Raw genomic sequence first — 14,173 nt, 5'->3', positions numbered from 1 at the left:
GTCACCTAGCGAGGTGTCGAAAACTTGATGACCAAAAAAAGAAAAAGAAAAAAGTGATAAAGTACAGGTAGTCCTCGACGTACAACAATTCGCTTAGTGGCTGTTCAAAGTTACAACGGCACTGAAAAAAGTGACTTATGACCATTTTTCACCCTTACAACCGTTTCAGCGTTCCCAAGGTCATATGATTTCATTCAGATGCGTGGCAACTGATTCATATTTATGACACCTGCAGTGTTTCAAGGTCATGTGATCCCCTTTTGCAACCTTTTGACAAGCAAAGTCAATGGGGAAACCAGATTCACTTAACAACCTTTTATATCAGGGGTGTCAAACTCAATTTCATTGAGGTCCTCATTAGCATTATGGTTACTGTGGGGAGGGGGTGTTCCCTTCCAGTTAGCAGCAGAGGTCATTCCAGGGTGCCATCAATGCTCTCTCGGTCCCGTACCTTGATCTGAGTCCTGGCTGAAAGAGATCCAGATAATCCTCCAGAGTCTCCCAAAGCTGTAGTCAGGGCAACCAGCCTCTCGTCTTGTAGACTGGATAACAGCTGTCCAGATGGGCGGGATCAAGCGAGGGCCCTTTGAGAAGCAGGCCACCTCCTTGGAAAGTCTGAGTGATTTTATCCGTCAGATGTTCAGCATATTCCTCACAGCGACCCATTCAGGAACCTCTGGTTTACTCCTTTCAAGGGGGGTCTAGGTCACCCAAAGCAGGGCCACCGAGCAGCTCTCTGCAAACAAAGTAAGGGTGGAGAAATATTCATCATACCTGCCCCATGAGCTGGGCTGGAACAGCGGCTCCAGCCCCATTGCGCTCCGAAGCCAAATAGTGACTCGTGCAGCTCTTGCAAAAGGGGTGTTGCAGGACTACGTTGATTGGCACCCATAACTGTTCAAGCTACAGGTTTTGGGTGGACTTCAAGGGCAGCCCCAGAGAGGGCATACTGCAATTCTCCACAGGAAGTGGTGGTCAGTTGGGTTGGCTCTAGACCTTTTGGCACCCTGGGCAGTCATATTCTGGCACCTTCTATTTTATGCCTTCCATTTTTATTAGGAATTTCAAAAAGTCACTCGTTTCATTTTCTCTTCCAAGATGTTAATCTTTACAGTTGAATTTTCAGCCACGGACATTTTTTTCCCTTTCTCAGCCCAGAATTGCTTTGCAGAGTGAGATGGCGGCATATAAATTAAATAAATAATATTTTACCCTATTTACATGGCATATGCAGTTGTAAGAGCAGCAGCAGCAGCAGCAGAAGCCATTGTGGCTATATAGCAAAATTTTCTCCCAATTAATATTAAATCTCGAGCCAGCACACTAACTTCTGTTACTGCTTTTTTATTGTATTTTTCAGCCTTTTCAATTTTGGAACTCCCTAAAATTTGACTGCCCCAGGTGGGCTCCCCCTTGGTAGTCAGGAAATCCTGATTCAGACGTCTCTGGCAAGACTGAGAACTCCCCAAGTCACCTCTTGGTCAGCTGTCATGGCTACGTGGATTCTTTACCTTCACCAGATGATTGTGTGGAAAATTGCTGAGGTATTTGTTCAACAAATTAAATTTCTTTTTAACTTGATCTGGGCCGAAATTGATTATGAGACATTAAATTGTGGTCACCTTTTAGCATAGCTGGCACCAGATTTTACTTCCTTCCTTTTGTGTTCTGTGGCTTTCCACGCTCAGTCTGGTTCCTTTTTTTTCCAATGAACTGTTCCAGGTGGCTCCTCCCACCCCATCCCCCACCCCGAAAGAATTTGCTACCTGCGGCTGCGAGAAAAGGGGGGCAGGGTGCCCCTGGTGGAGGAGCACCATCCGGGGTGCCCGTCTGTCTCCTGGCACCCTCTTCTGCCAGGGCACATGGGCCTGCCTGGCACCCAAGGACACAGGAGCCCGTTTGGGCTGGCCAAAGCAGGCGAGAGAGAGAGAGAGAGAGAGAGAGAGAAGTCTGGTTACACGGCGTGGTTTATTAAGGCATTAATTATGTCAAGAACTTGGCACTTGGGTTCTGGTCCATCAACAGGAGGGCCAGGATGGGCAGTGCCCACCACTCGGGCTGTCCAGCCACACACAAAAGGATACATAGAGAAAAAAGGACAATAAATAAGAGGCCCCTCCCCTCCCCCCCCCTGGAGTGGCCAGCTGAAAAGAGCTTGGCAAAGTTCGGGTTGTGCCTACGTAACAGGAGCGAAGGAGCAGAAAAAGGGCCTCTTGGGTGGAAAGGACCTTTCCCCGCCCGCAGCCCCCACCCTCCCCATCAGCCCCTCTGGGATTCACCCCTCCCGGGTCCTCTGCAGCAACAGCCCAGGGCTCAGTGTGCAGCGCCCTCTGGAAGCAGCAGCAAGTGGGGACCACAACCGGAAGGACTCCGCACCCCTCCCCTCCCCATCCCGCGGGCTCTGCCACCCTGAAGCCCTCAGGGTGGGGAGGCCAGCAGGAGCCCAGAGCAGAGGCCAGGAAGGGACCCGAAGGCATCCCGTTCTCCTGCGAGGCCAGTTTCCTAGGGACGTCTGTTAGGATGAGACATCCCAGAGGGAGCTTGGTCTGCCTCTGAAGCGGTTACTTCTGCCTTCCCAGGCACCCTGCACTCACTCCCACTGCTATGGGGGAAGAGCTGGAGGACGTTATTATTGCTCTATGTCAATTAGTACCATTGATCCTCCCTCCCCCCCGTTTAGGAAAGAGTTACTGCATGCTGCCAGCAGGGCTAGAGAGGCGGGGCATCTGTTGCCCTCCACAGCACCATACAAACTTCCTGAATTGCAGGGGGGCGGGCTTTGGGGTCAGGACAGCTGCAAGAGGGGGCCCTGTCTTGCCTCTGCCTGCAAGGGGGGAGGCCCAAAGTCCCAGGGAAGTAGGGTTGGCATGACTGGCCTTCCCCTGATCCAGACTGGACATCCAGCAGAGCATGCCAGCCCATGTGCCACAAGGGGAGTGTGCCATCTAGTCTATCTGTGCTCCTGCAAGCAGACCCTACTGGCAGGCACGCCCTGCACAAAAAGTCTCCTTGGAACTGCAGCTTCCCTGAGGCCAGGGAGCAGCAGGACTCCATGCGAGGCAGGGCCGGCGGGCAAGGCCAACATCCCCTGAAGTGGCCACTGCTCAGGCCCGTGCCTGGCTACCACTGAGGGCGACTCCTGGGCTGGCCCTAAATGCGGAGCTCTGCCTCTTCGGGGGCCTCCAAAGAGTGCTCAATGCTTATAGTGGAGGAGGCAGTGGGCCCCTGGGAGACCCCAAAAGGGGACACCATGGGAGATCGGGCAGCTAGAGGGGAGAGGGAGGGGGAGAAGCTGGGAGACATGGCTGCCGAGGAGAGGGAGCCCTCGTGGCTGATGGGAGACCGTCGGAGGGAGGACAGGTGGGGGAAAGCCCGGCCTACTGCTGGCTTGGGGGGCACTGACTTGGCCCCGGGGTGAGCCACAGAAGTGATGAGGGGAGGGGGGTCAATGCGGGGCTTGGGCTTGGCAGGAAAGGGCTTGCGCAGCGAGCTCTCGTCCTTGAGGCGGGCGATCTCTGTGAACACGCTGGCTAGCGGTTGGAACTGAGGACACCAGTTCAGGAGATAGTCCCAGTTGTAGCTGCCACGCAGCTCCTCGTCGCTCGCCACAATGGCAGTCAGGGAGCCGTCCACACAAGGCTTCCCGTCCTCTGGAAAAGAGTAGTCCTTGGTAGAGGGGACACTGAGGCCACAACCAGTGCCCAGGTAGGCCCCACTGCTGCCACTGTCATCCCGGTAGAGTTGCGGGGGCTGCCCAGGAAGCAGCAGACTTGGCCCCTTCCTGTTCTTGAACCAGTGTGTGGCATCAAGCGTGGTCGGCTCACAGGAGATGTCAGAAAGGCGATCAGCATCTGTTTGGATGCCAGAATCAGGCCCGCGTGTTACAAGATGCTCCTGCAGGGAAGAGGTGACGCTGGACATGCGGGGGCATTCGTTGATCATACGGATCTCGTCATCCTCGGCAGCTTCAGCTGAGCCTCGCCCACTTGAGTGAGATGGGTCCAGTGATCCTCCTCTTGTGGTATAGGCTCCCCCAGAATCTGTACCATAGCCAGGCAGTGCCTCATGGTACAGACAGTCCCCCCCAGGTAGGGCTGGGTCTGCATGGCCCAATTTCTGCATGGAGCCACTCTGCATGTGTACCAAATCGGCCTCCTTATGGCCACGGCCCTGCTGTGACCGGAGAAGAGCGAGCACAATGGCCACGGCGGCCAGCACCACCACCACACTCAGCGAGGCAGCCACCGCTATCACCAGCAGCAAGTTTAGGTCAGGCACCAGGCCAAAGGCCGTGTGCGTCACATCAATGGTGACCTGAGTGGAGGCTGAACGAGAAGCATGTAGGGGGCTGTGGGCTTGTACCTCCAGGACCATTTGCCGTGGTTCTGACCTGGTGGGGCCCCCCGAAGGCACCTGGCTGTCCATCTGCAGATACAGGATCCCGCTCGTTTCATTGATCTCAAAGAATGGGGATGGCTTGATCAGAGCATAGAGGACAACCCCATCCGGGCCCTCATCCTCGTCTGTGGCAGTCACGTGCCCTATACTTTGGCCCCGATGTGCCCCCTCTGGAACATCAAAGTGGAAGCTTGAGCTGAGGAAGACAGGGTCATACTCATCTTCCCCAGTGACCAAGACACGCACTGTGACTGTTGCAGAGCCATTGCCAGGGTCCGTGGCCTGCACAAGCAGCTGGAAAGTCTTGCTCCGCTCGTAGTCAAAGGGCAGGCGTGAATGTAGCTCTCCAGAGCTGCTGTTGATGTCAAAGACACCCCAGTCCTCTGCCTGCAGAAGTTTATAATGCAGCTCCCCAAAGATCCCAACATCAGGGTCCACTGCACGGATGGTGGTAACCAGGCTTCCTGGAGGTAGGTTTTCCCTCAGGCTGGTGCTCAGCAAGTCTATCGGAAAGTAGGGAAGATTGTCGTTCACGTCCTTCACCTCCACAGCCACGGATGCCAGGGCAAAATGCCCACTGGCTCCGTCTGAGGCCTGAATCACCAGGCTGTGCTGGGCCCATTTCTCACAGTCCAGAGCCTTGACCAGGCGAAGTGCTCCTGAGAATGGATGCAGCTGGAAGAGCCCACTGGGGTCACCGGAACTAATGCTGTACTGCACTTGCCCATGCAGGCCCAAGTCGGGGTCGTGGGCTGCCACCCGCAGCAGCTCTGTGCCAGGCATGGTGCTCTCACTCACAGTCATGTGATAAGCAGAGCGCCCAAAGACAGGTGGGTTGTCATTGATATCCAGCACAGTGAGAACCACAGGCACTATGGCACTGTGCTGTGGCACTCCTCGGTCAGCCACTGCCACAGTAAGGTTGTAGAGGGCCACACCCTCAAAATCAAGAGGTTCAATCAGGATCAAGGCACTGGCCTTGCCCACGTGGCCCTCCAGCTGGAAAACATGACCACTGTTCCCGCTCACAATAGTGTAATCCAGGGCAGCGTTGTCCCGAGTCACATCACCATCTGTGGCTTCCAGGGTCAGCAGGATCGTTCCTGGGCGCAGGTCCTCTGTCACAGAGGCATTGTACTGAGGTTTCAAGAATTGAGGCCTGTGGTCATTCACATCCAGGACCTGGATCTGCACAGAGGCCCAGGCTGAGAGACGGGGGAGACCATTATCACAAGCTTCCACCACTAAATCCAGCGTGGGATGTTCCAGCTCCAGCATCAGACGCTGGGTGGTGAACAAGGTTCCTGTAAGGCAGCAGAAGAAACAGTTGGAATTTGGAAAGGAGGAAGACCTTGGTGGAAGGGCTGGAGCCAACACCTAATAAGGAGGCTTGCAGCCCCTTACACCCAATCTAGGGACAACCTAGTAGAACAAGAGGGAAGCTAGGGCTGTCCTCCCTGGTAAAAAACAAGTTCCTTACTCCCAAACCAGCATGGGGTCTTCCTGAGCACGTACCATTGCTTGCATGGATGGCCACAAAATCACTTGCTGTGAGCAGTTGATAGGTGACTTCCCCGTTGGTGCCGGAGTCCAGGTCCGTGGCGCTGAGAGTCAGGAGGGGAGTGCCAGCAGGGGTTTGTTCTGGGATGAGCACCTGCAGGGGCAGTGGAGAACATAGCTGCTACTTCCTGGCATTTGCTGGCAATCGGGCATGACTCCTGGAATAGCTGGGGAACTCCTTCCTCACCCAGGGGTCTCTATGGCTCTCCTTTTAAAGTGGGGGCAGAAAGACAGGGGCCACTTTGGGCAGGGGATGATGCTCCTTCTATCCCCAAGACCAAGCTAGACACTATACAAAGCCCCCATTGTTCCTGCTAACCCTATTTGTCCACTATTGGTTCTATTGTCTGGGCTACTTTGCTTTTAAGGCTTCACTTCCATTAGTGGAGCAGGAACCTTTAGCCAGCACAGGAAAACTTTCCTCCACCCCAGGCAGAAGAGACCTATTTCCATTCCTGTTCTCACTTTGGGAGGAAAGAGGAACACCTGCCACTCTTTTCCACTCTTTCTTCTAGTCACTCCCTTCTTGGGGGGGGGGATCACTCCAGAAAGGGTCTCTCCTGAAGGGACAGTGGGCTACTGCCTCTCCAGGACCACCCTGGACAAGGGAAGCCTGAACCTAGAGGGGGGGGAAGGCAGGTACCTGGTAGAGTGCCTGGGCAAAGGTGGGCGCATTGTCATTCACATCCTCCACCAGCACCGTGAGGTTGGCCTCCGTCTCATGCTGGGAGTCAGAAGCGCGCACCGTGAGGGTGTAGTGATTACGCTGCTCATAGTCCAGGGGCTCTGTTAGCACAATATGGCCCCCGTAGGGTAGGATGCTAAAGGTCCTGGTGTTGACGCTGTCCAGGTAGAGTGCGTAGACGAGCTGTGGTCCACAGTCCACATCGTTCCCAGTCACCAAGGTGATCTCAGTGCCTAGCAAGGTATCTGCAGGAGCAATGCAGGAACTCAATAAGCCACCTCTGGGAAGTATGGCCCCAAAGGGAGGCCCGGGTTTGCAGTGAGTCTTCAGTGGAACAGGACACCTTCAATCACCATGCAGAAACCCTTGAGCAGGCCCTCTTCCCTTCCAACCACTTACTCTCTGCTACCCGCACTTCCCAGGGTGCAGGGATGGTGGGACTATTGTCATTGAGATCCATCACCACCACCGTGAGTGTGGCTGAGCCCACAAGGGGAGGGTGTCCTCTGTCTGTTGCAGTCAGCACCAGCCTGTGGGGAACAGGACTCTGTCAGAGGTTTTGTGGGATGGCAGGCCCAGTTCAGATCTTCCCTAGAAAACAATTCCAGGGAAGGGCTTGTGTGGCACCACCACCTCTTGTTCTTTCAGCTAGGTGTCCACTATTGTGTTCACCCACAGCATTTATCAAGTTGGTTATCAACTCAATTTCTCAGGGATCTGATCACCCAGACCTGCTACTTGGAAGCAGACTGACTCTCTGCCACGCCCTCCAGCCCTGACTGGCACCCCACGAGCTTTGTGTCAGCAGAGTTCTTCCAAGGTTTCCTGTTCCCTTTCCCGATGGGTTGCAGGCTGCATAGGTTGCGAGAAACATGTACTTTGTTAGTGTGTGCCAGACAATCTGAATGTAACAATGACTTTTGCAAAGGAGCACCTTTTACATCTCCACCTCCTTTTTCTAGAGCGGGGAGGGGGAAGCTGAACCTCAGCAATGCCTAGTTGGCTTTGCTTGCAGCACAGCTTGTCTGAGCGGACAGAGCAGAGAGTGACTCACCATGGACCCTCCCTGACCCCAGTACTGACTAAGTTAATGACTGCACAAGATTCAGCTGTCCACTATGTCAAGCCTTACCCGCCACTCCCAGGCAGCCAACCCCACTGGTCATCTGCAGAATTGCTAGGACTGGCTGGGAACGAGAGGTTGACTCACCGGGTCTGGGCCCAGATCTCCCTGTCCAGGATGGCTGCTGTGGTGATGGCTCCCGTCTGGGCATTAATTCGGTAGAGTCCGTCCATTGGCTGCGTCTGGTTGATCCTGTAGACCACCTGGCCATTGGGGCCCTGATCCAAATCATTGGCCACAACCTGCAGCCAGAGAAGCATATGCACTGCCACCCCTGAAAGGATTCCCCCCCCTCCTCCTCCTCTTCCTCCTCCAGCCCTGAGCCTCCAGGACCAGCACCGGCTTTTGCCAGAGTACCTGGATGACCGGCAAGTCGTAGCCCTGGGCCTCTCCAACGAAGGCCACATAGTTCTGCAGCTGGAAGCGGGGATGGTTGTCATTCATGTCCTGCAGGTTGATGGTGACAGCCATGAAGCCAAAGGAGGCAGGGGACTCCGCTTGCATCACCAGGCGCAGGCGGGGCTGTAGCTCAAAGTCCAGCCCTTCAGCGTTGGAGACAGAAATCGCTCCTGGAGGGAGGCAAGGTGAGGCTGCTCTGTCCGAAGCTCCTGACTGTGCAGCACTGACCATGCACACCCAACCCCTCCAGAAGCTGAGTGGGATTGGCGGCCATCGGGGCAAGCAGGGTGACTTCTCTGTGGCTGCAGCGCAAGTAAGGCAAAGGGGGTCAGGGAAAGGGCTTCCTGGTGGGGGGGGGGGTTGAAGCATGGATCCCACCTGCTCCTGAGCCTGGAGCTCACCAGAATCCCTCTGCCTCTGGACAGGCAGAGCAGCTCAGAGGCAAATGCTTAAGATGCACGTGTGGGTGCAGAAGGGAGGGAGGGAAAGGGGCATCTACACATTTAATAGCACGATCCAAGTGGGTTCATGACCCTCAAAGCTGCCTCTTAGGCTTCAGGCCTTCTCTGCCATCTCCCTCTCTCTTCAGCTGTCTCTTCTCTTGTTCTTAGGCTCATTTGCACCCACGTGTACACGTAGAAAAACTTCCCTGTCACCCCCATCCCCATCCAGGGGGTGGTTCTGGAAGCAAGGAGGTGACTCCAAGGCTGCTGAGTTTAGCAAAACAACAGATGACCAGCGATAATCATCTAGGTTCATATAACTAGGAAACTCCTCTCTCTCTTGCATCAAAAGAGCAAGAAACACCAAATAAAACAGTTCAAGTTGTACAAATGGAGTGCTTCCTACTGTCCACAATTAACTCAGTGCAGGGTCCAAAGGGAGGGGTCCTGGGTGGAATTCCAGGCCAGAGTGGGACACCGGTGGGTCCCTGTCTGTGCATGGTCTCAAAGGCCCCCTCCCCAGCAGGTCTCTCTCTCTAGCGACTTGGGGAGGCAAGTCTGCCGGTTGGGGGGGGGGCACTTGGAAGGGCATCCCTTGGACTCTTGGAAGGTGCAAAACAGAGGCAGCAAAAAAACCTGCCTCAAGATTTAATGGCACAATTTCAAGGCAGCCACGAAGTGGCTTTTCCAGCATCTGCCAATTCTGTGGCTTGCAGTCTAAGAGGAACCAGTTCCCATTGGCTTAGTGAGCTACGTTTTCCCACAACTAAGCCCATTTTCTGATTTCATAGTCAGCCACATACTAATACGTGGTCACACGTGCACACACACATACACATACACACGGCACAACTGTCATGTTCAGCAAACGCAGCCTTTGCTCTTGGATCATATTAAGCCCCTTCTGACATAGTTCAAGCAGAGAAGAAGTGGGAAAAGAGACCCTCCATAACTCTGGGGGAAAGAAGGGCTGAATGGGGCTGCTCCTGCTCTCGTCCTCCAGCTGGTCAGCCAAGCAGAAGATCTTCCAGTCTGAAGATCACAAGGAAGCCACGAGTTTATTCAGCCACCTCCCTCTCCGTCTTGCATCCCGAGTGTTTACGCCAAGAGGCAGGTGGGTGGGCAACTTGTCTCAAACAGAGGCTGGGGGCTCAGGCTGCCTGGCAAAGCAGCCTCGGGTAAGAGTCCCCGACTACACAGAACCAGGGCACACTTGGGGCAAGCCCGGCCTTTCATGAGGCCTTCAGAGGGACAGCTGGGCACGGGGTCAAGAGCTTTTCAGCTGTTGGGATCCCAGGGTGGGAAGGAAGGAAGTCCGTTTCTGGATTTCAAGGGCTTCCTCCATCTTGGCCATGGCGATGTCGTCTGCTGCTCCTTACCCCCATCCCCACCATGCCAAGAAAGCTGGCGCTGGCCACTTTCCACTCTGATCGTTGGAGAACTGTGGGGGGACCATGGTTTTGCGGTTCTGCTTCTCACATGAGCTAGCTAGAAGGGGAGACCAGGGAGAAGAAGACCTAGAAGCCGGACCCCACTGGATGAGACCTCTGGCCCATCTCAAGCAGCAGCCTGTTCTCCAATGACCCTCCGACTGCCCAAGGAAGCCCACTGGTCTCCCAGCAGGGGCCCCTCAGAGGCCTCCTCGTTGGCATTCGGGCAGACAGTTTCTGATCACCATCATTTCCATGAATCGATCCAGCAGTTTTTTGAAGCCCACCAAGCTGCTTTGAGTACCACATCTGGTACTAATTCCAAAGCTGAATTGAGCATTGGGCAAAACCGTATGTCCTTTTCTCTGCCCTGATTTGGCCAAATTCAAATTTAAGGGGTGACGGCAGAGCAAGGCAAGGAGCTGGCATTTGACTATCCTGCTCTGAGCAAAACACGGCACGGCAGGGCAGCCCTCCTTACGCAATGGATGCACAGGGCAGAGAGCAGGGCCTGGCCAGGAGTTTGCCCGAATCCCCGCAAGCCAGCGAGAGGGAGCTTTTTGGTAGGATGGCAGCACGGAAGAAAGAGACGCCACTCAGGCAGCTCTCGGTGGCTGCCTTTCCCAGAGCCTCCTTGCTTGGCCAGGGGTAATGTCAGCTGCTCCTGCCCTCTCCCGAGGGGAGATTATCCGCACTGGGGCAAGCAGGATGGGCCTGAAGGCTGGCAATGCGAGGCTTCCTTTCTTATTACAGCACCTCCAGGGATATGTCAGTGGAGGAGCCAGAATTGCTTAACGACCACATAATTCACTTAACAATTGATCCCAACTGTGGTTGTAAGTCGAGGACTACTTGTATGCATGATGATTTCACATGGAGTTGAACAATTGTTGCTCCGTGTGGTAAGAGTAGCATAAAACTGAAGCAAAGCCCATGTGAAAATATTGGAGTCATAATTAATGTTCTTAGTGAACAGTGAAACTCTGAGCAGAGAACAGGACAAGGATGTGTGAAGACCTCTCGATTTCTTAGTGGACGGGTGGATAAAATGGGTATGTCCTGCTGGCGCTGGTTCTCGTGGTATGTTGTTGGAGACCTAAACCTACGTGGAGTTTCCTAGGGATGCAGAGCAGAGCTCGTCTCTTGCCCTGTTTGGGGCCCGGAGCCCATAAAGGCCTCTAATGGGCAGCTGGGGCCTCAGTATTGTCTGGTTGGGAAAAGGACCTGGGGAGAGGTTTCCCCTGCCTCCTCTCTGGGGGAAGCCATCCTTTCTCAGTGCCCCCCAGCCCTGCCTTGCCAAATACCCGAGTCGGGCTGGATCCGGAAGGCGCCGTTCTCGTTGCCACTCACGATGCTGTAGGTGATCTGGCCGGATGATCCTGCGGTGTGCCTGGCTGGGGTGCTCAGCACCAGTGTGCCTGAAAGGACAGTTAGCACCAGTTAGTCAGAAATGGGGTGGGGTGGGGGTGCAAAAAGGCCAATGGGGGGAGGATAGTGATTGGCCTCCATGGGGCAAAGGAAAATGCTTAAGCCAGAAAAAAGGAACGTACGGGTCATAAAGCTTGCTGAAAGGACGGGGCTATCACCTGTATCACCTCACCTCACCCAGGAAACAGAAGCCTTCAGTCGGTTTCTTCGTTCAGCAAGGTGAAATGAATGTGCAGCAAGACATGGTTTAAGTATGAGAGGGCTGCGCCAGAGTCTCACCACCCTCTGGAGTCAGCAGTGGGGAAGGGGGCAGAGACCCAGGCAACGGGCTCGGAACCGACCCTTCCCCTCCTGCAAGTGATAGGGGCAGGTGCTGGGCAAGGAGTGGGATGGGGGGACAGCCCACTTCCAGTCCCTTCCCCACTACAGGAGCTTTGAGCCAGACCCTCACCCTCAGCCCAAGAGCAGGGAGGCATGGAGGGGAAGGAGCTGGACTACCAGGGGCAGAAGCAGATTCTACACTCTCTTAGCCTGGGAGAGTTGAGGAGAGAGCTGCTGATGCTGCTGCCTTAAGGACAGAGGGTAGAGACATCCAATAAATCAATCAAACAATCAATTAGTAATTAACACCTGTGGATCCAAAAGTTCTACCTGCCATCTGAACCTATCTAAGAGGCAACTACCAAAAGTAAGTCGTGAAAATTGAACTGTGGCCACTCCCAAAAGGGAACCCATTTCCGGGATGGTGCCATGCAATCTTTGTGTAGAATAGGCTGCATGGCAGATTGGCTGCTTCCCAACAGAGAGCTATGGAAAAGGTAAGTAACCAAGGCATAGTAGGGGGTGGGGAGGAGTGTGTGGGATGCAGTGAAGTGCTAAGCAGGGCCAAGCACTGCAGGGTCAAGGGGGGGATGGGGATGAAGAGAGGCGGCTGGTGCTGCAGCATTCCTGCAGTTGGTCTTAAGAGTGGGGTGGATTGCCAAGTGACTAAATCTTGGTCATATGACGGGGGGGGGGGGGCTGCAGCAGCTGTAACTTTGGGCAGGGGTGGCAAATCCCTTCATTCAGCACTGTCATAATTTCAAACTCTCTCTGAACAAACATTTGTTAAGTCAAGAACTACCTATAACCTTTTCAGGTTTGGGATTTTTTCCCCATTTTTTTCCTTTCCACACTGTACCTATCTTATATAAATGCCTCTGCAGAGGCTCTTGGGGTGAGGAGGACTAGCCTTCCCTCTTCCAGCCTTCTCCCCACAATCCACAGTGTACACAACTGTGTTTGCTCTTCCCTCCGCATCAGGGCAGAGGCCTCAAGATATCCAGCAGACAACAGCCATGCTGCCAGGCCCAGCTTGGTGCTGGTCCTCTGTCTTGGTCTGCCTCTTGGGATATGCCCCCCAAGCCCCTCACTTGCAGAAAGGGCCTGTCTCCGGGCAGTACCTGGGGCAGCGTTCTCAGGAAGGACCACATCGCTGGTGCTGCGTGGAAAGTGCACTCCCCAGTGGCTCTCGTCTTGCATATGAATGACCACCACGCCAATGGAGGAGAGGGGGGGCTGCCCCAGGTCACTAGCCAGCACAAACAGGGTCCGCTGGCGCTGGTTGAGACTCCCCAGGGGCTGCAGCAGCTGGATGGCCCCAGTGTACGTGTTTATGGCGAAGGCTGGGGCAGGCACAGCAAAACGATACAGGATGGAAGCGTTGGCCCCAGCATCGTGGTCCTCTGCCCGCAGAGTAGCCACCACTCGCTTGGGTGGAGTATGGTGGGGCAGGGTGACGGTGAGTGGGCTGAGGGGGAAGGATGGGACATGGTCGTTCACATCTTGGACAGTGACCGTGATGGCTGTGGAGGCGCTCCTGGGGGCTGAAGGGGAAGAATCAATGGCCAAGCCTTGGAAGGAATAGGTGGCCCGGCGTTCCCGGTCAAGTGGCTGGGTGCTGTACAGGCGGCCTGTTTGCGGCTCCACCTGGAAGGCTCCCAGCGACTCGTTTGCCAGGAAATACGAAATTCGTCCGTTGTTGCCTTCGTCCGGATCTTGTGCCTTAAGTTGTAGCACGGGGGATCCCACGGGCAGGTCCTCAGGCACCTCTGCAGTGTAGGCCTCTTGCACGAAGTGGGGAGCATTGTCGTTCAGATCCAGCACCTGTACTTGAACTGCCATACTGGCACAGCGGGCAGGAGAGCCGTTGTCGCAGGCTTGGGTGGTTAGCATATAGGTGGCTTTGCGTTCCCGGTCCAGCCCTTGCACAGTGGACAGCTGGCCAGTTAACGGGTCCAGAGCAAAATCCTCTTCAGGGTCCCCAGCTGCAGGGAGAAGGATGGGGGCAATAAAAGCTTCTAGGCCAAACTAAGGCTAACGGTCACTTTCCCAAATCGTGACTCAATTGCAAGGAGAGCAAAAAGGTTCAGTTTCCAAAAATGTATTATTTACTTATTTTAGGGTATCTGTAAACTGTCCCACCTAGCTAAGTATCTGAGGAGATTCTCAATCATCCAGGTCATGGTTATCCCAAAGGTGCTTTTTTAGAAGGCAACTGGACTTTCTTGTTTTTCTTTGAAGACGTTTCGCTTCTCATCCCAGAAGCTTCTTCAGTTCTGACCAGATTGTAGGGAATGGAAGGATTTCTAGATATGCAAGGAATATATATCCTTCCATTCTCCATCATCTAGTTAGAGCTGAAGAAACTTCTTGGATGAGAAACAAA

At 54.4% G+C, this 14,173-nt stretch overlaps 1 protein-coding gene across 2 annotated transcripts in view; it reads right to left on the bottom strand.

The window, feature by feature from the left end:
• Positions 1-2,272: 2,272 nt before the first annotated feature.
• Positions 2,273-14,173, bottom strand: part of DCHS1 (dachsous cadherin-related 1) — a 30,923-nt gene continuing 19,022 nt past the window's right edge. For both annotated transcript variants that reach the window (XM_039347914.1, XM_039347923.1), the window contains exons 14-21: positions 12,909-13,772; positions 11,343-11,456; positions 8,124-8,335; positions 7,854-8,008; positions 7,043-7,173; positions 6,602-6,888; positions 5,914-6,052; positions 2,273-5,702 (exon numbers count right to left, since the gene is read on the bottom strand). In XM_039347914.1, the coding sequence (XP_039203848.1) occupies positions 3,151-5,702; positions 5,914-6,052; positions 6,602-6,888; positions 7,043-7,173; positions 7,854-8,008; positions 8,124-8,335; positions 11,343-11,456; positions 12,909-13,772 (4,454 nt within the window). In that variant the 3' untranslated portion in view covers positions 2,273-3,150. The remainder of the gene's footprint in view (positions 5,703-5,913; positions 6,053-6,601; positions 6,889-7,042; positions 7,174-7,853; positions 8,009-8,123; positions 8,336-11,342; positions 11,457-12,908; positions 13,773-14,173) is intronic.

Source organism: Crotalus tigris, unplaced genomic scaffold, assembly GCF_016545835.1.
Source record: "Crotalus tigris isolate CLP2741 ecotype Arizona unplaced genomic scaffold, ASM1654583v1 scf7180000017560.2302168, whole genome shotgun sequence".
NCBI lineage: Eukaryota > Metazoa > Chordata > Lepidosauria > Squamata > Viperidae > Crotalus > Crotalus tigris.
The sequence above is the reverse complement of the archived record's forward strand: the minus strand, read 5'-3'. Positions and strand labels throughout refer to the sequence as shown.